The 22,369-nt window shown below is 37.3% G+C and overlaps 2 protein-coding genes across 2 annotated transcripts; one reads left to right on the plus strand and one right to left on the minus strand.

Annotated features, from left to right (window-relative positions):
- The first annotated feature begins 213 nt into the window (after window positions 1–213).
- LOC133307574 (KH domain-containing protein HEN4) lies at window positions 214–13,199 on the plus strand. Its single transcript, XM_061508101.1, has 7 exons — window positions 214–733; window positions 1,547–1,966; window positions 2,487–2,735; window positions 11,855–12,205; window positions 12,387–12,460; window positions 12,592–12,706; window positions 12,836–13,199. Exons 1-7 carry the CDS (start codon window positions 290–292, stop codon window positions 12,977–12,979), a joined length of 1,797 nt encoding a protein of 598 aa, XP_061364085.1. The 5' UTR covers window positions 214–289; the 3' UTR covers window positions 12,980–13,199.
- An 8,115-nt stretch (window positions 13,200–21,314) lies between these two features.
- On the minus strand, window positions 21,315–22,078 carry LOC133307579 (uncharacterized). The gene has a single exon (XM_061508107.1). The coding sequence runs from the start codon at window positions 22,076–22,078 to the stop codon at window positions 21,509–21,511; it is 570 nt and encodes a 189-aa protein (XP_061364091.1). The 3' UTR covers window positions 21,315–21,508.
- Window positions 22,079–22,369: the final 291 nt, after the last annotated feature.

A 22,369-nucleotide genomic window follows, 5' to 3' on the forward strand; every position in this document is an offset into this window, starting at 1 on the left:
TTAGACAAAAACAAATTTTTTTTTTTAAAGTAAATGATGACTTTATTTATTGGGAAATTAATGCAAGACTCATTAAGAAAATTAATTTAATAGAATTTACAAAACGTTCAGTATTTTCTTTTTCATAAATTTCAAATCCATGTACTTTCTTTATTTTGTATTTATTGGATTTAATGTCAGTCGTGTTATACGTGTGTAAAAAACTAAGAATGATATAATTTTTTGCAGAAAGGTGCATACGATGTAATGCTTTTGTTACTTGTTTGAGTGAGTGTGTTAGTTTCATACGATGTCCAACAACAGCAGCAACAAGAAGCGCCGCCATGTTCCGCCGACAGCAACCGAAACCGTTTTCCGCATCATGTGTCCGGTGGCAAAGACGGCGGAGTTAACGGGGCTCGGTGGTGGTGGAGCTAAGATTCTCGTCGATGAATTTGGCGAAGACCGCATCATTGTTATTGTGGGCACTGGCGAACAAGGTAGCAATGGCGGTGATGAGTCGCCGTCGCAACTTGCTTTGATTAGGGTTTTTGAGAGAATGGTTGAGGAGGAAGTTAAGAGTTCGAATTTGACGGTTAATTGTAGGTTGGTGGCGCCGAGTTATCAGGTTGGGTGTGTGCTTGGAAGAGGAGGTAAGATTGTGGAGAAGATTAGGCAAGAGAGTGGGGCCCAAGTTAGGGTTTTGCCAAAGGATCAACCTCCTCTTCCTCCTCATGGAGATGAGTTCATTCAGGTCTTCTTCTTTTTCCTTAATCTATATAAGTCAAAATTAGAGATATTACATATTGCATAACTAATGCTAATTATTGTGTTACTCAATTACTCTTTTCCAAAGTAAAGCTTTTCCATTTTTAGCTTAGTGATATAATAAAAATCATTCGTTCAATTTTTGGGATTGTTAGTTTGTGACGTTACCAGAGCTTTTATACGTCTGATTCCTTTAAGGCTTTAATAATAATAATAATAAAAAGTTTAAGTTGTTAAATTTCAGCATAAGATCTCAAGGTAAAATGGATCTGTACACTTTAAATCCAAAAATGGTTATATGATGCCGGAGGGTGTTAGAAATATAATAATATCATTTATCCGGGGTTAATTGATCATTTTGCTCTTGTTTTAAAATAAATTTACCACTTTGTCCTTCTTCTCAATCTATATATCAGTATGTCACTCAAGATTAAACTAGGTGCCAATCTATTCCTATTTGACCAACACTTACTCGAGTAAATGAGTCATTTTGCTCGAGTAATGACTTACTAAGGGTTGAGATTTGGTCAAATAGTGATAGATTGATATATTATTTGGGAAGATGAGCAAAGTGGTAAATTAATTTTAAAAGAGGGGCAAAATGTCAATCAACCATTTATTGGGACTTTAGTCAACCGGCTAAATTTTTGGGAGAGTTGGTTGATGACACTTTAACCAAAAAATAAAAAATAAAATGACTTATCATAAGCTTTTGTAATTTGAAGTGGTTTCACTCTTTCTTCCTATGGGCTATGTCACTTGGCACAGTAAATAACATTGTGGCTTATGATGTATGCAGATAACTGGAAACTTTAGTGCAGCAAAAAAAGCGCTCCTCTGTGTTTCAAGTTGTCTTCAGGATTATGCAAGGGTGGATTCTGGGCCTGGGGTGCTCCATGGAACGGGGGCACCTGCTCAGGTTGAACCTTATCCCCAACGGGGTTATGCATCTGGTTCTGGCACATATGCTTCTTCTGATCATCATTCAAGAGGTTATGCTTCTTTTCCTGGTCCTGAAAGTGCAGGACCTGCTCATAGAATGCTTGCTGAAGAGGAGGTTGTCTTTAAGCTATTATGTCAACATGATAAAGTTGGTAGTCTTATTGGGAAAGGTGGTTCCATAGTGCGGGCACTGCAAAGCGAAACTGGTGCATCTATCCAAATTGTTGATGCTGGACCTGATTCAGATGAGCGTGTGGTTGTGATATCCGCGCGAGAGGCACGACAACTTAACTGTCTTTGATAAATAAATACTCTACTTGCACCTTAACCATAGTTGTCCATAGGATTTGCTTTTAACATGTAATTGCCAATAACCTTATAATATTTTTTGTGTTAAATTTTTTCTATAACTTTGATTTGGTGGAAGTAAACTATGTCTCAGAAAGGTTTCTGGTCCAGCAAGTGCAATGTTTCTTGAGATTATTGTCAGCTGGCTCTCTGGTGTCCAGTTATTCTGGTGATCTTTGTTGGAAATCTAAAATATGGTTGTTCTTTTGCTATAATCAAAACAGGTAACCTTTGTATGATTTTTGTGGCTGGGGTCCATCTTCAGATTGTTTACTGTGAGTTGATGTTGAATTATTCTAATCATGGTAACTTTCCTGTATTGATAGTTTTCGTTGCAAACATGTTTGCATCTTTTGGTAGAATTGTAGCAGTAAATTATAAAATATGATATTCAATTTCCATGATATTTGCCTAGGAAAAAGAAATGAAATTGATATAACCTTCTGCAGAATCCAGAGCAAAAGCATTCTCCTGCACAAGAAGCTGTTATTCGTGTTCATAGTCGACTTACAGAGATTGGATTCGAACCAAATGCAGCAGTTGTTGCTAGACTTCTTGTGCGTTCACCACAGGTAGGCTGCCTCTTGGGCAAGGGTGGTCTTGTTATCTCTGAAATGCGAAGAGCCACAGGTGCTAATATACGAATCTTTTCAAAGGAACAGATTAAGTATATTTCCCAAAATGAAGAAGTTGTACAGGTAACTGGCTCTTTGGACATTTGCATGTGAATTATAAACACATGTTTGGTGCTAAGTATAAATCAAAGCAACTAAAATAAAAATAAAAATCGTGAGAGCTTAAAAGTTGGAAGCTATGGTTTCTCCCATACTTAATAAGCTATTAGGAAATGATATATCTCTCTCTTTTCCTTGATTTCTTTATGCTTTTCTTTTTTACACTAATTTGTGTTTTGGTCACTGATTTTCAATATATCTTGAGAAAGAGCATCTTCTATCTTTTTATTTTTCATTGCCTAATCTAATCTATGGATGTTATCCTACTATTCAACTTTTGTTTCAGTCCTAGGCTACCAGTTGATTTTCTACAGAGAGCTGTTCAAACGGATTGTTTGTCAGTTTGTCTGTCCCCCTTTCTTCTGCTCTTATTGTAATGAGTATGAGGATGTGGTAATAATTTTCTATGCTGCAGCAGTTTTTATATTCCATGTAGGATTTTGTTAAGTCTCTGATACGAAGGTGTTGCGTACTTATAACAGGAAACGCATTAGAGGAATAACCAAAAAATAAAGCTGATGTGGTGCAGGGCATTCTAGAAGGTGTAGAGGGTCATGCTTTGGAGGGTCATTCAGTTATGGGTTGTTAGTAGTAGAGTAAGGAGAATAGTGACGTGTTAGTTTGTTGAGAGAAGCATTAGTGTAAGAATAGGAGAGAGGAAAAGGGCATTGGAAAATTAGACTTGGAATGGGAGAGTCTGCACCTCTCGAAAGTGCTGGGTGAAGTTTCTTTTCCTTTGTATTTGTTAGAATAGTTGTAAACATAGTTCAGTATATATATAGTCCCACATCGTATGAGCTCAGCCTATTAGCTCTTTTAGTCTCTTTAAATAGAGAGCTCTTGTACATTGTAATACACTACAATTATTCAATATACAATTATTCTTTAATCTCAAGTTGGTATCAGAGCTTTTTCGCTCTGGGGATCCGCTTCCGCTAAAACCCTAAGCCCACTGCTTAGGTGTTCTCTTCTACTTTGCCGTGCATTCTTCCGGCGAGTTTTTTCTCTAAGCCGTGTGTCTCTCCGGCTTGTTTCTTCAACTGTCAGAATCACTTCCCGCCGCCAACAACCGCCGCTCGTCACTGTTCAGGCCACCAGAGCACTGTTCCGGCGTCGATTTCAACCGGAAAGCCTGCGATCAGATCCCTTTCTCTCTGGTGACCAAGTCTGTGGAAGACCCGTCATCAGAGGAGTCCCCACGCGCTCTCACGCGCCGCTTCTTTTCCCTGCGCGTGGTGCTCACGCGCCACCCTTCACTGGCGCGTGTGCACTGTTCCGGCGTCTTTTTCCGGTCGTTTCTGGACAGACTAGCTCGGTTTTTCCTCATCTTTCCGGATCTGTGCTTGATTCTTTGTGGGTCTTACTTTAGACGAGTGGTTCTCCTTGATTGGATATCGTTTGCCTTCGTTTACGGATATTATCTTTTGTCTTTAAATGGCAGCAGCATCTCCTGATCTCTCAGAGGTTAACTACAAAGATTGGGACACCTCTCTTGTTGCAAATATAGCTCAGTCAGACAATGCATCATTCGGTTCAGGTTCTCTCTCACCTGCGGACTATGCTGCACTCCAAACTCTTCTTAGGAAGGCTTCTCCTCAGTCTCAGCCATATACTGGTAATCTCGTTGCTTGTGTTTCTCATTCTACATCACTTGGCACTTGGATATTTGACTCAGGTGCTACCGATCATCTCTGTGGTAATAAGGAACTCTTTACATCTCTTACTTATTCTGATAATTTACCTTCTTTTACCCTTGCGGATGGAACCAAAGCCCCAGTTCGTGGGATTGGACAAGCTCGTCCGACCTCTACCTTGGCCTTGACATCTGTTTATTACATTCCTGGCATCCCTTATAACTTAATTTCTATTAGTAAGTTGATCCACTCCCTCACTTGCACCATTACTTTCTCTAACCATTCTGTTTCTGTGCAGGATCCGGGTACGGGGAAAATGATTGGAGTGGGTCGTGAGTCACGGGGGCTTTACTATCTGGATGTGCCTCGTCCTTCAGTGGCATGCTCTCTCACAGAATCTCCACAACTTATCCACAGTCGCCTCGGTCATCCAAGTCTTTCAAAGTTGCAGAAAATGGTTCCTCTTTTATTCGGTCTTCAGTCTTTAGATTGTGTGTCATGTCAACAAAGGAAGCATACACGTTCTTCATTTGCCAGTCGAGTCAATAAACGAGCTGATGCTCCTTTCTCTCTTGTTCATTCAGATATCTGGGGTCCAAGTCGTACCTTGTCTGTTTTAGGTTTTCGGTATTTCGTTACCTTTATTGATGATTTTTCCCGTTGCACTTGGATCTATTTAATGAAAAATCGTTCTGAGTTATTTTCCATTTATAAAAAGTTTTCTAGTGAGATTCATACTCAATTTGGTGTTTCTATTCGCATTCTACGTAGTGATAATGCTAAGGAATATGTTTCTATTGATTTTTCTAATTTCTTGGCTGCACAAGGTACTTTACATCAAACTACTTGTCCTCACACTCCACAACAAAATGGGGTGGCTGAACGTAAAAGCAGACATCTCATTGAAACTGCACGTACCCTTCTTCTTCATATGCAGGTTCCCCTTCACTTCTGGGCAGATGCTGTACTCATCTCTTGTTTTTTCATCAATCGCATGCCTTCATCTGTGCTCAACAATGACATTGCTCATAATCTATTGCTTCCAGATGTTCCTCTTTATCCTCTAACTCCACATGTCTTTGGTTGTACTTGTTTTGTTCATGATCTCACTCCTGGTAAGGATAAGTTAACATCCAAAGCCTTTCAGTGTATCTTTCTTGGTTATTCTCGTCTTCAAAAGGGTTATCGTTGTTATTCTCCCGATCTTAAGCGTTACTTAGTTTCCGCTGATGTCACTTTTCTTGATCAACAACCTTTTAATTCTATCCCATCTCAGTTGTCACAGGTTGATCATGTTCTTCCTGTCTCTTTTCTTGACTTGTCTTTGCCAGCTGCAGGCGCTTCTAGTCCAGATGAGCAACCTATTGCTTCTATACCTGAGGACCGTCCACTTCTCACCTATCAGCGTCGCAAAACTGTGCCTCCTGTCGACTCGACTCTCGCTGACTCATCGCTCACTGCTGTTGCTTCTTCCCCTCCGGATCCTTCACCAGAGGCTCTTCCTATTGCTCAAAGAAAAGGTACACGTACTACTCGTAACCGTTATCCTCTTTATACTTTTTAGAGCTATGACCGTCTTTCTTCACCTCATTTCACCTTTGTTTCTAGTCTTTCTTCTATTTCTATTCCTAAGACCATAGGTGAAGCACTTTCCCATCCAGGGTGGCGCCAAGCGATGCTTGATGAGATGACTGCACTTCATTCCAATGGCACTTGGGACCTTGTTTCTGCTCCTCCAGAGAAGTCTATAGTTGGTTGTCACTGGGTGTTTACTGTGAAAGTTGGACCTGATGGCCATGTTGATCGACTCAAGGCCCGCCTAGTTGCAAAGGGTTTTACTCAAATATTCGGCCTTGATTATAGTGATACATTCTCTCCGGTCGCTAAGATGGCGTCAGTTCGCCTATTTCTTGCTCTTGGTGCTATTCGTCACTGGCCACTCCTTCAACTTGACATAAAAAATGCCTTTCTTCATGGTGATTTACAAGAAGAAGTTTATATGGAGCAACCACCGGGTTTTGTTGCTCAGGGGGAGTCTGGGAAGGTGTGTTGTCTTTGCAAATCCTTATATGGTCTCAAGCAGTCTCCTCGGGCATGGTTCAGTCGCTTCAGTTCTGCTGTTCAGGAGTTTGGCTTAATTCGCAGTAAAGTTGACCACTCTGTGTTTTATAGGATCACATCTCCTGATAAGTGCATCTATTTGTTAGTCTATGTTGATGACATCATCCTCACCGGGAGTGATCAAATTGGAATTCGTCACTTAAAACAGTATTTATTCAGTCAATTTCAGACAAAGGACCTCGGGAAGCTGCATTACTTCTTGCGAATTGAGGTAGCACAATTTAGACAGGACATTTCTATCTGTCAAAGGAAGTATGCCTTGGATATCCTAGAAGAGACTGGTATGTTGGCGTGTAAGCCAGTTGACACACCCATTGATCCTACTATAAATCACTACCCGGACAAGGAGAACCATTATCTGATCCTGGACGTTATCAGAGGTTGATTGGGAAGCTCAATTATCTCACTGTGACTAGGCCGAACATTTCTTTTGCTGTTAGTGTCGCTAGTCAGTTTCTTGATTCTCCGTGTGATTCTCATTGGTATGCTGCTGTTAGGATCCTTCGTTACATCAAAGGAGCACCAGGGAAAGGTTTATTATATTCAGATCAGGGAAATACAGAAATTTGTGGTTATTCAGATGCTGATTGGGCAGGATCACCCTCGGATAGGCGCTCTACTTCAGGCTATTGTGTTTTCTTTGGAGGAAACCTGATTTCTTGGAAAAGTAAGAAACAAACTGTTGTTGCCCGATCTAGTGCAGAGACCGAGTATCGTGCAATGAGAGTTGCTACCTGCGAGCTAATCTGGTTAAAGCAGTTGATTCGGGAGCTCCATCTTTGTGAACAGAAGAAACCCATGACTCTCATTTGTGACAATCAAGCTGCACTACATATATCCTCTAATCCTGTATTTCATGAGAGAACCAAACATATAGAGATCGATTGTCATTTCATTCGAGAAAAGATTCAGTCAGGAGAAATCAAAACGGAATTTGTCAACTTCAATGATCAACTTGCGGATGTCTTCACTAAAGCTCTTAGGGGTCCTCGGGTTGAATATATTTGTGGCAAGCTGGGTGCTTACAATATATATGCTCCAGCTTGAGGGGGAGTGTTAGAATAGTTGTAAACATAGTTCAGTATATATATATAGTCCCACATCGTATGAGCTCAGCCTATTAGGTCTTTTAGTCTCTTTAAATAGAGAGCTCTTGTACATTGTAATACACTACAATTATTCAATATACAATTATTCTTTAATCTCAAGTGTATTCGTCATTTCTGTTTGTATCAAATGTTAAGGGGTAGAAGGATGTCTGTAGAAATTCCTTCATTGTAATGCTTTTAATTCATCAATAAATAGACAAAAACCTGGAAAGAATCCTTTCTGGACCAAAAACTTGTTGAGTTCTTCTTATTAAGTTGTATTCTGAGCTAGATCTTATCAATTGGCGCCGTCTGTGTCTCTTCTTGGAGTGTATGGTTTTGACGCGCAATATGGATGCAAGATTTGAAGCCATCGAGGAACGTTTCCGTCGGAACGAAAAACTCGCTGATGAACATCATCGCGAGCTTCTTCAGTTGTTACAACTGGATCGACAAAACAGAGACAACCCAGCTCAGGGAGGACGTCGTCGCTGTGGGAGTTCTCGGTGGCGAAGTCCCACTCCAGTGGCATCGAAATATGGAGATAATAGAGAAGTACCAGTGGTGGACAGACGGGCACTTCGTCTCGACATGCCCAGATTTAGTGGAGACGATGTGTATTCTTGGTTGACGAGGGTGGAACACTATTTTCTGGTCAATTGAATTGGAGATCAAGACAAGATTGATGCTGTCATGATCGTTTTGGATGGTGTTGCTCTCAATTGGTTTTAGGTTTAGGAACGTAATCATCCCAATGCCATTTGGGGGGATTTCAGAGAGGAGGTGCTGGAGCAGTTCACAGCAGACACGTTGGGAGGTCCTTATCATGAGCCGATGAATCTTCGGCAAACTGGAAGTATCGCGTCGTTTCGAACTGAGTTTGAACGGATCATCAGTCCTCTCCATTACGCTGATGACCACATGTTAAGGGAAATCTGGCTCCATGGTTTGAATGAAGGATTAAGAACTGAGTTATTACAGAAGGATTTACGAACTTTGGGGGAGCTGATGAAGGAAACGACAGCGTTGGAAAAGAGGAACCAATCTTGGATTCAGGATGGGTTTGGGCTAAACGGGTTTGGATATGGTGCGAAATGGGGTGGGCTAAATCGCATTAATCAGCCCAATAGAAATATAATGCAGTCCTCAGGTGCCAGACACGTGAATCAATTAACTCATGCTGGCAATGTTGGTGACACGAGGACAAACTTGAACTCAGCTAGAACGGACACACATATAACTACGAATGCATTTGGGAACCCTAATCAGACGATGGGAGTTGCTCAAGGGACAGAGAGTGTTGGAAGCCAAGCTACAAAGGTGGAGAGCCGTCGACTACCTCAGGCGGAACTCCATGAGCGTTCAAGGAAGGGCCTGTGTTTCAAGTGTGGAGTCAAATGGAATCCCTCCCATCGTTGCAAAATCTCGCAGTTGAATCTTCTGATTATCGAAGACGAAGAGGAGGGAGACGAAGACAATAAAACCAGGCAAGGGGATGTGGTTAAGGTTGAAATTCCTACAGAAGACGAAGTCCTTTTTCAGATGTCAACATTTAGCGTACTGGGGCTCTCTTCGAACCAAAGCATGAAGTTGTGGGGGTCAATATAAGGAGAGCGTTTGGTGATGATGGTGGATAGTGGGGCCTCGTGAAATTTTGTGGAACGCACAGTGGCTGAAAGGTTAAAGCTCACGGTGGAGGATACACCCACTTACAATGTGGTGGTGGGGGATGGATACAAGGTGCAATGTCAGGGGGTTTGTCGAAACGTCAACATTGATGTTCAGGTAGCAAAATCATGCCATGATTTATTTCTTTTCGAATTAGGGGGAGCTGAAGTTATTTTGGGGCTTGATTGGCTGAAGAGTTGGGGAGAAATGAAGGATGATTTTTGCAATCTAATATTAAAGGTTTGTGTGGAGGGGCAAGAGGTCACGTTGCGAGGAGATCCGTTTCTGTCAAACACTACGTCTATGACAACTCTTCGTTCCATGGTCAAAGCTTTATCTGAAGCACGACAGGGGTTTGTGGTGGATCAACATTGGCAGAAGGAAAGCAAATCAGATGCTGAGGGGTTGTGGCCTGAACTGGAGGCGTTATTGAGTGAATTTCATTCTATTTTTCAAGAACCACTGGGACTTCCACCAAAGAGATGACAGGATAATGCCATTATTCTCAAGGTAGATAGTGCAATACCCAATATACGGCCTTACAGGTATTCTTATTATCAGAAAACCATAATTGAAAAACTGGTATCTGAGTTGCTGCATTCGGGTTTAATAAGGCCAAGTGAGAGCCCATACTTTTGTCCTATAATTTTGGTGAAAAAAAAAGATGGAAGTTGGAGAGCTTGCGTGGACTACAGGTCTTTGAATAAAATCTCTGTTCCAATCAAGTTTCCCATTCCTGTAATTGAGGAGCTTTTGGATTAATTGGGGGGATCTAAGGTGTTCTCCAAATTAGACCTCAAATCTGGGTATCATCAAATCAGAATAAAGGAGGAGGACATACCAAAAACAACCTTCAGCACACATGAAGGCCATTATTAGTATGTGGTGATGCCATTTGGGCTCACCAATGCTCCTTCCACTTGCAATTCTTTGATGAATGAGGTTTTAAAACGCTTTCTCCGTAAATTTGTGTTGGGGTTCTTTGATGATATCCTCATCTATAGCAGCAGTCGAACAGAACATGTGCAACGTCTCCAGATGGTGTTTGATGCATTAAGAAGCAATTGTCTAGTGGCAAATCGTAAGAAGTGTTCATTTGCTTTGCAGCAGGTGGAATATTTGGGCCATCTTATCTCTCAAAACGGAGTATGTGCTGATCCAAAGAAGGTTGAAGCAATGCTTCAGTGGCAGATTCCAAAGAATCTTAAATCATTGAGAGGGTTCTTAGGTCTCACAGGTTGGGTTATTATCGTAAATTTGTGCAAGGCTATGGGAAGATAGCCAATCTATTGACTGACTTATTAAAGAAAGATGGATTTATTTGGAATGAACACGCTCAGCTAGCGTTTGACACACTCAAGACAGCCATGACTACTCTTCCAGTACTTGCCTTACCTGATTTCACCAAAACCTTTATGGTGGTCACGGATGCTTCTGGACGTGGGGTAGAAGCTGCACTAATGCAAAAGGGTCGACCAATCAGTTTCATTAGCCAAGGGTTTTCTAAACGGGCTCAGGAGAAGTCAATCTATGAGAAAGAACTTATGGCTATTGTCTTTGCAGTTCAGAAGTGGAGACCGTACTTGTTGGGGCGGAAATTTATCATTAAAACAGATCAGAAAAGCTTGAAATTTCTGATGGAGCAACGGGTATTGGGTGAAGAACAACAAAGATGAGTTACCAAGCTTTTGGGATATGACTTCGAGATACAATATCAACCAGGGCGAAAGAATGTAGTTGCTGATGTGCTTTCTCATCAGGAACACTTTTCTGCCTTGACTTGTGTAGTTCCAGTAGGGGATGACACTTTTGAAGAGGACTTACAAGCGGATGCTAAATTGAGAGCCATTATGCATGACTTGCTTGCTGATCCGGGTTCACATGCTGACTTCACATTGAGTGGTGGCCGTTTATTCTTCAAAGGAAGGTTGATTTTCCCACGCCATTCCAAATTCATTCCTCTTATATTAGAAGAATTTCGTAACTCTTGTGTTGGGGGACATTCTGGTTTCCTGCGTACCTATAAGAGGATTGCTGCACTAGTGTACTAGGAAGGAATGAGAAGGCAGATCAAAGATTTTGTGGCTGCTTGTGCTATATGTCAGCAGAATAAAAACCAAAATCTTTCTCCAGCAGGCCTCTTACATCCTTTACCAATACCAACTCAAGTTTGGGTGGAAAATTAGACTTGGAATGGGAGAGTCTGCACCTCTCGAAAGTGCTGGGTGAAGTTTCTTTTCCTTTGTATTCATCATTTCTGTTTGTATCAAATGTTAAGGGGTAGAAGAGTGTCCGTAGAAATTCCTTCATTGTAATGCTTTTAATTCATCAATAAATAGACAAAAACCTGGAAAGAATCCTTTCTGGACCAAAAACTTGTTGAGTTCTTTTTAAGTTGTATTCTGAGCTAGATCTTATCAGTCTCATACTTTAGTTACTAAAGGGAAAATGATGATTTTAGCTCTGTTTGCTCCTACACGTGTACTCTGTAGATTTGTGTTTTAAATTTCAGTCTTCTGTTCAAGGAGGTTGGTAGGGTCTGAAAATATTAATAAATTGTGTTCCTTTGCAGGTTATTGGGACCTTACAATCTGTGCAAGATGCTTTGTTTCACATAACCAGCAGAATTCGAGAAACCATTTTCCCAATAAAGCCCCCTCCAAATTTTAGTGCACCACCACATTTGCCACAATTTTCAGAAATGCCTCCTCCTTTATATAGGCCAAGAAATCACTTGATGTCCTCTGGCCACCCTCCTCCTCAAGTTGGGCCTCATGGGATTGACCATTCACCTATTCCCTCAATGCCTGTCGATCAGCATCCATTTACACATAGTATGGGTCGTGGTATGCCAAACATGGATCGAGTTCCCTATCCTCGTGGGTATGAAGGACCAAATTCTCCAAGATCATGGAATCCTCAGGTCAGTTTCACTTTCAGGGTTTAATGCCTGGGGATCTTCATCTATATGGTCTAAACATTTTCTTGTGTTTTTTTTGGAAAGGTGCGGGTGTTATCTTTTCTTTTGCTTCATCGCACCCCACGCATGCCCACCCTTTGTGCGTTAAAGAATGATGTTATAACCCTGTAGGTTTGTATTTCAGGCAGTTAACAGAGGAAATCCAGGTGGAACAGCTGATAATTCTAGTTTGGCTTCAAGAAATGGGACTCCTGGAAAGTGAGTTTCGGAGTTTCTTATAAAGTGACTATTTATTTTATATAAGTTGATAGGTCCTTTTGCCTTTCCACATTAATTAAAAAGTGGGTGCTGTACCTAATGTTTTATAGTGGTATCTGTGTAATTTCCAGTAATGGAAACTCATTGCAGAATCCAAATAGCTCAACTGTTGAGATCACCATCCCAAGTATTTATTTAACCCACGTGTATGGGGATAACAATAGCAACCTAAATGAGATTCGACAGGTCTGTCTATATGTCTGATTATTGATTCATTTCTTATGGTTTGCTAGAAATTGTCTTAGTAGTGTTTGGAATAAAGTTGATGTTGATTTTGACATTGAGTGTATTGATTGACCTTTGGGTTTTCCTCAGTTCTCTGGTGCAAGCGTGGTGGTTAATGATCCAAAACCTGGGGCCACTGAAGGTCTTGTGATTGTGTCTGGAGCACCAAATCAAATTCACATGGCTCAGAGCCTGGTTCATGCTTTCATTTTAATTGGGCAGCCTAAAGCTTGAAACTACAGGGACAAGAGGAAATCTAAAAGCTGTTTTAGTGACTATGCAAAAAAGTCTTGTTATTCTTGCTCCCATCATCAGGGTTTAAGGATAAATTTATGTCAAGGTTGTCGTTCTATTATTGATTCTTTCTAGCGATAGTCTTCATGGTTTTATTGCTGATTCCATTTATTCTTCTTGTCACATTTAGGGAAAGATTGTTGAAAAGTAGCAATAAAAGTAAGGGATAAAAGTTTCTCCTGGAGAAGTTTTTTATCCACTGACCCATAAAGCATGTTGGGTTTGTCACCTAGTAAAATAAAATAAAATTGAGGCACGAAATTTAATAGGAATGTTCATCAACCGATCCAAACCGATTTAAACCGCGGTGACCAAACCGAAAAATTGATAACCGAATAAATCGAAAATCGAAAAATCGAAAACAAAAAAATCGCAAATTTTAATTGGATTGGATCGGTTTTTGGATGGGTTGATGAAAACTGATCCAATCCAAACCGATCCAATATATTAATTCTCCTATTTGGGTCTTTTTTCAATCATAGCCCAAAAATTTCTAAATCAAAGATTCATTAACCCATCAACTAGACCCAAGAAAAAATCTAGTCACATCTCATCAACAAAATTTTATTTTTGTAGAACTTCTTATCTCATTACTAAAAAAAAAAAAATCATATTATAGTTTACTAATGCTTTTGTATTTAAAAAAAAAAAAATTTACAAAGCCAATATATACAAAAAATGTTATTTGCACAATAATCATGAAATAAATTTTAAGATTTTCAAAAAATCGAAAATAGATCCAATCTAAACCGAAAAAAATTGGATTGGATCGGATCGGATTTGAAAAAAATTTCAAACCGAATGAATGATTATTTTATCAAACCGAAGGGATTGGATATAATGATTTTTGCTTCAAAAATCGATCCAATCCAGACCGCGAACACCCCTAAAATTTAATTGTGAAATCACTAAAGCCAGAAGACCATATGACTGACCTGAAAAAAATATTTGAGCAGCTCAGAGCTCGGCGCATATGCCTCAACCCCACTAAGGACCTGTTTGGTGTGACGTATAAGGCATAATAGTATAAGCTTATACTATACGTTATGACATTTTCAGTTGTTTGGTGTGACCATCGTATAGTATAAGCTTATACAACATAATCCCTTAATACATCAAAATGATGTATAACTTAATCCGGCCTAAGAGCAATGGATAAGGCCTGATAAGAGATTGATGTATTAATATCGTTGACCAATGTAATTCTCAAAAATTAATATATTATTTTAATTTTAATCTATTAAAATAAAAATTAATTTTTCAATATACTAATTTTAAAATATTGAATATTTTTATGTTTATAAAAATTAATTTATATTTTGGACACATTGATCAATAAATTTTTATAAAAATTAATATCATATGACAATTTTTGAAGAATTATATAAATTCTTTATAAAAAAGATATTTTTATTAAAAATATTTATTTTTATCATATATAGTATTATACAGTGCATTATCAAATACTAGATGATATTGTCATATACAATATATTATTTTATACAATACCGTGCCAAACACTGGAAATTATTAAAATTCAATCAGGTCTTATACAATCAGGCCTTATACTATCAGGTCTTATCCTATACTATGCACCAAACATGCCCTAAATGTGCATTCGAGTAAGGGTGTAAGTGAGACAGGCTAGACTACAGGGCATACAATTTAGCATATATCAGGCTAGACTCGACCTATTTTATATAGTGAAATAGAACCTGCCTAAGCTTTTAAAAAAGCCTATTTAGAAAGCAGGATATATGCTTTTGTTTAACATGTCGTGCCTATAAACCTACATTATTTTAAATTAAATTAAATAATATAGTAGTACCAAATGGTGATAGTTCGATTTGTGCATTTGAGCTGAGTAGGTAGCGGAAGGACCTAGGTTTGATCCCCACCAATACTACCTTCGGGAGGCATAAGATTTTATACCAATCTCTGTAGAAGCATCAGAATCAATATTTAGTGCTAGAGGAAGAGTTATTGATGCTTATCGTTCTAACTTGGTTTAAGATACCATCCAAGCTTTAATATATGGTGTAGAAAGGCATAAAACAATCTTTAGCTTAACTCTTTCGAGATGACTCACCATGAGGCATCCCAGAGGTAGAAGTAGGCTGTGAAAGCCCTCTTAGCTCATGAAAAAGTTTCTCAACCAAACCGCCATACATAGGCGGTCATACAAACAAATGAGTAGAACATGTCATGTAGTATAAATACAGAGGCCAAAATTTAGGTATGATCGTCTTCTTATATTCTAACTGCACATATTATCCAAATACTGACTTGAGCATCGAAGTGCCTTATAGGTAGTGCTATAAATAGGCTGGATCAGGCTGGGCATTGGTTTAAATAGGTCAGGGAGTGTAAAATATTCTGAGCATGCTTTGAGTTATATTTAAAAATCAAAATGTCTTACATGAGCCTATTAGCTTAGTTAAGTCAATCAAGTCTTCTATACCTATTAAGAATTAGAAAAAATAAATAAAATAAATTTATTTTGTTGATTATATGGGTCTTCTATACCTAATATGGGTCAATCAAGTCTTCTATACCTAATATGGATCTTTTTTGAATTTGTGAGGGACCACGATTTCAATTAATTGGGTCCACTTTAAATTTTATAGGGACCAAAAGGATTTTTTCTTTTGGTAAGGAACTAAAGTGGCGACCGTGTTTTTTGTTAGGGACTCAAAAGGGTATTTACTCAATATTTAAATAGTTATTTTATTTTATTTTAATTAAAATAAATAATACAGTATTGACTGTCCTATAGGCTTCTATGTTAGTCCCTACAAAAGTAGGCCTATGACCTATATTCCATTTTTTTTTAAAGGTTTAAGCTTTTTCTCTTTTACTAAATATGCTAAGTCAGGCTGGGTAGCAGATCCATGATAGGCTGTTTGATCCATTTACACCTCTACTTATACCTTGCAGGATCCACTCTCTTTGTTTCCACTAAAGTGTAATTCCCATAAGAACTCCAACTTTAACCTGAGATACAATCCCATAGAGAACATAAGTGATCATGTGTTTACCATTAGAATACATTCAGACTAAGTTCAACCACGTGTGGCCCGATTTGTATTGGTATGATCAAGGTGGAATTCAATTTAGAAGTTGCATGTTATAAATTATTAATATACTTTTTCTCTGAATAACTTAGTTTTTGAAACAATAAAAGTATATGAGAGCTTTATAACTAAAAGCTTATTTGATGCAGTCTTTTAAACTAAACACTATTTATAAGTTAAAGGTAAAAATAAAAGTTTAAAAAGCAAAGCTAAAATGTATTTGTGAATATATAATTTTTTTTTTTAAATTTCAACCTAAAAATAAGGTTTTTAATAAAAACAACTTTTACAAGTATTTTCTTTAATTAAAATTATCATAAATGGTATTAGAGACTTATATTATATACATAAACACAAATATGATAATAAATAAAATATTAATATTTTAAAAGAAGAAATAATTTCGAGAATGAATAGAACATACTTATAAAATAAATTTGGATATAAAAAGATGGGATAGTTAGGTTGATGCTATGAAGTCTCTAAGGTTTGCACCCTGATATTCATGTCCTAACAGTCTTGGTTAGGTGATATATTGCTGAGGGACTGAAAGATAAAGTCATAGTTATTCTGAAAGAAATCGGAGAAGGAATGTCACAAAAATACATTAAGGCAACAATGAATTGCTCCTCCTCTAGGCTTCTCTTGACATGGCTAATGATTTGAGTAGAATTTGGAACCATTGCAAGTTAGACCGCACAATGCTAGAGTTGTCAAATATGGATGAAGCTTGCGAGCCAACCCTCAAAATTCTATATTTAACCCTAATCCTTTAGGGCTTTCCTTTGGTAGGACATTTTTTTAGCCTTAACCCCGTGTGACTCAACGGGCTAGGTTAGGCTTATCCATGGGCCAAATTTTTTCCTTCAACAAAATTTTCAATTTAAATAATAAAAAAGTAAATATAAAAAGTATATAAATTTAAATATTTATGAAAAATAAATCATAAACATAATATAAATAAAATAAAATTTTTCAACAGTGATAAGTGATAAATGTTTCAGCAGAGAATTTCATTTGCGCATCAATAAAAATAAAATTTTCTATTGACGTCTAAACATATTTGTATATCCAAATTTGCACCAAAACATATACTGTATAAAATGCACATTGGTAGTTTTATGGATAATAATAAGTAAAAAGTTTTGTATAATGGTAATAATTGAAGAAAATCAATGATTTAATTTTCAAACATATAACATACTAAAAATAGTTGTTGAATGCTGGTGTCAAGATAATTTTATCATTCCTTTTGGTTTTTCACTAGAATTGCTATCAAGAATGGTGTTGCTATTATGACTCTCGCTGAAAAAATCATCACATAATGACATCCTTTAACAACAAAACATAGCAAATATAATAAAATTAAATTTTTACTTATATGAAAATTTTGTTTATTTTAATATAAACAAAATTTTAATATAGGTAAAAATTTAATTTTACTATATTTGCTAAGTTTCTTTATTAAAGGATGCCATCACATGATGATCTTTCACCGGGAGTCATAATAACACCATTTCTTACAACAATTTTAATGAAAAACCAAAAGGAACGATGGAAAAATTATTTTAGTCAATAATGTTTGTACATGAAGATAATTATTTCATCATTTCTTTTGGTTTTTCTCTAGAATTGCTATCAGGAATGGTGTTGTCATGACTCCCGGTGAAAAAATAATTTGATGGCATCCTTTAACAGCAAAACTTAGCAAATACAGTAAAATTAAATATTTACTTATATTAAAATTTTGTTTACATTTTTACTTGTATATTTGTGTACAAATATTATTTTAATAAACATAATTAAATTACGAAAAATTTATTCTTTAAATAAAATATTTATTAAAGTGTTAAATATTAGTTTGTAAAAATAAATTTGTATGTACTAAATATGTTAAAAAAAATAAATTTTTTGAAATTATAATTTTGAATGGTCTGCGAGGCTGGCCATAGCACATAATGCTTTTGGCTCTTGCGGGCATTTATTATTGTGGGCCGTTTGGCCCTAACTCGTGTGACTAGGATCTAATAGGATGGACTGACCATTTTGACAGCTCTTTTTTATATTGCTGTCATAGGAGCATGATGACTTTGTCAAAGTTTAAGAGTCTCTCGTCTAGCCTCTTTCCTGAATTTCTAAGAGTTTACGAAGGAATTTAGAGCCTATTTACATGGATTATTCTTTGTAAGATATTTTTTTTTGAATTATGTGTATATTTGGAAGCTTCTTTTGAAAAAAAGTAGAAGTTAAAATGACATTTTTTAAAAGCCAAAATTCCCAACTTCTGAAAAAAAAAAAAACTAAAAGTTAATGCAATCCCTTCGAAATTCAATTTTTACCTCAATCCAAAATTCAAACATGTATGTTTATATTTAATAGTTTTATATATAAAAATGCTTTTTCTTCTTAACATACAAATGATATTTTCTCTTTAGTATTTTTGAATAATCTATTGAAATGAGAAACAAGTTTGATTTTTGAAGTCTTTATAATGAAGAAAAAAAACAAAGTATAGGTTTTTCTTTTTCTTAATGTTCTCCCAAATAGGACCATATTTAACGAATGTGACCCTTATATGTTGGATTGTCCCATTTATTTGGATTGGATTGATGAGCTTTTACGTGGAACCAGGGATATAGAGAAGGCAATAAGAAGTGGATCCTAAAATGGTATAATTTTTAGGATACAATTACGGTTTAGGCCTATAGGTATAATTTTTCATATAAAATGGGCCAATTCAATTTTTTTTTTTTTTTTTTTTGGCTATTGAAGGTTGAAGTAAAGGGGGCGAACCAGAGTACTGGTAAAGCTGTTCTTTCATGACTAAAAGGTCATGAGTTCGAATCCAGAAAACAGCTTCTTTGCAATTATACAAGGATAAAGCTGCGTACAAGGATTACCTCCACCCCACACTCGCTAGTCAAGTTTATCAGGGAGTGATTTGTTTTTGTTTTTATTGAAGGTTGAAGTAGGGGATGGGGCAAGTACATGTTGCTAACTCGTGTTTTACCGTTTATCTCTGAAGTTATTTCATTCTTACGCAACGTAAATTCTTTTTCCACATCAAATGTATAAAATTGTATTATTTCTTTTAGTCATGCACTTTTATGTTGTGGAAGGGGAAATGGATGTATACAATCTCTCGTTGAAATAATTGGATACCAGAGGTCTCAGACCAAAAAAAGTGGTGTCATATTTTCTTTTAGAGTAAACACCCTTTTTGGTCCCTGGTAATATTTATAAAATCCTTTTTAGTTCCTGACAATAAAAAAGGACCAAATTGGTTCCTAAAATTATGAAAAAAGGGTCACGTTAGTCCTTATGTCAACTCCTCAGTCACTAACGTGGCCCTTTTTACGTACTGTTAGGGACCAATTTGGTCCTTTTTTATTGCCAGGGACTAAAAAAGATTTCGTAGATATTGCCAGGGACCAAAAATAGTGTTTACTCTTTCTTTTAACAAAGGAGTATTTATCTGAGAATAAACCCATAGTAATAGACAAATACTCAACACATCAGCAATAACAATAAGGATACAAGTACATACACTGTACATAATTAGAAGACAAATTCAATATCTAATGACCAAAGTCTGTTGAGGCTGAAACGTTGTGCCCTCAAACAAAATCTAGAACTAAATCTTTATCCCGTAGGAAGTATATAAGACACTGGCATTATTGTTGAAGGCCTCTAAAAACGAAAGTATTGTAGTGTGAAGAAAGTGATTACTCATGCATAAGTTGACGTTTAGAGATGAAGTCACTTGAGTAATGGCTGAGAGCAGTCAAGTCAAATATTGATAATTATGATTTTAAAGTCGTTAACATTTATCAGCTCTTAATTCCTATATTGCTAAAGTACTAACTGTGAAAAAGGCCTCAACCAGAAGTAAATGTTGGTTTTTCAGGCAATTGGCTTCATTCATTTGGTCATTTGATTTTTAAAAGGATAATGTAATTATGGTTAGCAAGAATAGAAACAGAACAATTTTGAAGAAAAAGATGGAGAGAACCAAGAATGAACAAATGATAATAAAATCTTTGGTGACTCAAACTTACGGGGTTAATATTTGTTCACATTTCACAAAACTGAATGAAACCTAATCTAATAGTTAAATAAGCACGGTGAAGCATAAGGTTGTATAAGTCCTTTACCTATTAAGGCAACAAGAAAGAAATCAAAGACAGACAACTTACAATGAAAGAAATCGTGCAAAATATAAACATTAAAGAACCACTTCAGTGGACATTTGCACCAGCTCTCAGAAAATCAGTACCTGTCATTCAAACGCAGCCTTCAATTAGGAGTTCTTTTGTTCATACAAATTTGGTTTGGCCCATATCTATATTAGCAAGAACCAAACAAATCATTATCACAATCAGAATTTAAAATTGGGGGACCAATCACTTGGAAAACTTTTTGCATACCTAGTCTCATGGAAAACAAGTTTGATACTACGGATGTGCCTATATCCTAGAAAAAATTTGAAACTTAAATAGAAATACAAATTAAAAATTAGATTTAAATGGGAGAAATTTTTTTTCATTTAGAAATAAAGAATTACAGACTTGGATACTCCTAATCCTACTACACAGAAGAAATTTTTCCTCTCACGGCCCCAATTATCTTATATTTCCCCTGTTCTTTGCGATTCCCCACAACCTTGCATATTTTCCTCTGCATTTATGACTTGCCACATGGAATCTTTTATAACTAATTGTCCTCTCTAATTCTTTTTCCATCAGCTCCCTATTTACTACTTGGACTTTCCTCTTTTATAACTAATTGTCCTCTCTAATTTCATTCACAAGCATAGAATTCACGAACCCACCATTGCAAACAGAACAACTAAGTGGAAGATCTCATTATTTCAGAGGAAGTAACACATGTAAATGCAGTTGACTCTGGTGTCCATGGGTAGAACCTAAATAAATAACAAACCCCTAAACAAACCACAGAATCCACTTGAAAAAAACATGGATGGATTAGCCCAAGTCCATATACACAAAGCCTAAAAAATAACAAATACCAAAAGACACTCTTCCAAGAAACAAGAAAACAGTCATCAGCAATATCAAATAAAAATGAATGAGACACTCATTTTCCTCATTGAATATTAAGAAGAAATGATATACAATTACAAAGAACGAGAAATGTTTAGCCTATTATTTCAGAGCAAGTCACATTTGGTTTGACCCATATCTACATTAGCAAGAACAAAAAAAACCAATATCACACTTGATGCAGTCGCAACATAATTGCAATCTGCCAAAGACAGCAACCTCAAACCAAAATTTAAAACCCTAAATACAATTAATTGATTACCGTTCTTCTTCTTCTTCAGCAAAGCAAAACTCAGAACTTGAGAAACAGATCCTTCAACATTCTCATCAGTTCAAAAATAAGACCGCGCCCCTGTCAATTCAACAACTCTTTTTTGCAGGACAAGAATCTCATGGACTCTCATTATCATTACCACCACGCGGAGAAGCGTTCTAATCCAATTAACAACCTGCGAAGGAGAAGGAATCTCCCACCTCTTCTTCAGCCTAACAACCTCACTTCCATAACCATTGTTACTCTCAGGCAATGCTCTCTTCCTCACTTCACTTGATTTGTTATAACTGCTCGCAACAACCCTCGCTTTCATATTAACAACCTCACTTCCATTGTTACTCTCAGGCAGTGACCTCTTCTTCGCTTCACTATAATCATTATAACGGCTCGCAACAACCCTCCCTTGCTTCAAACCCCCTTTCTTATTACTCACAGACACTGATTTTCCCCCTTCCTTGAACAACACCTTCCTTGGCGGCTGAGGAGGCAGCGGCGGCGGCAAAACACGCGAAACGATTTTAGCTGGCCGGACACACGTGCCTCGACGAGAATTAACAACCTTCGATTTCTGAGTTTCTTCGACCTTCTTTGCCGAAACGACCGCGTTTTGTTTCGTTTTCGGTTCCATGAACTTTGAAGCCACGATCCTGCCACCGCGGCACTTTTCAAACGCGATTCGCTCAACTTTCTCGAGACGAAGAATTTGATCCTCTTCGAGAGACGCTGTTGGGAAAATTCGGTTCTCTCAAGCTCGGCTAAGCAGTCTTAGTGCGGAAGTCAATCAACACGATCTTGATCTCGGATCTCGGCAATACCTCAGCCGGAACTTCACTAGGTCGGGTAGCGCAGCGAAAATATCAAAACGAAAATAAAAACCCACGGGACCTAGTCCAGATCAGAAATCCACTATGAAAATAAT

This window comes from Gastrolobium bilobum, unplaced genomic scaffold, assembly GCF_033153095.1.
Source record: "Gastrolobium bilobum isolate Gb01-03AN ecotype WA unplaced genomic scaffold, APGP_CSIRO_Gbil_v1 utg7849, whole genome shotgun sequence".
Taxonomy (NCBI): domain Eukaryota; kingdom Viridiplantae; phylum Streptophyta; class Magnoliopsida; order Fabales; family Fabaceae; genus Gastrolobium; species Gastrolobium bilobum.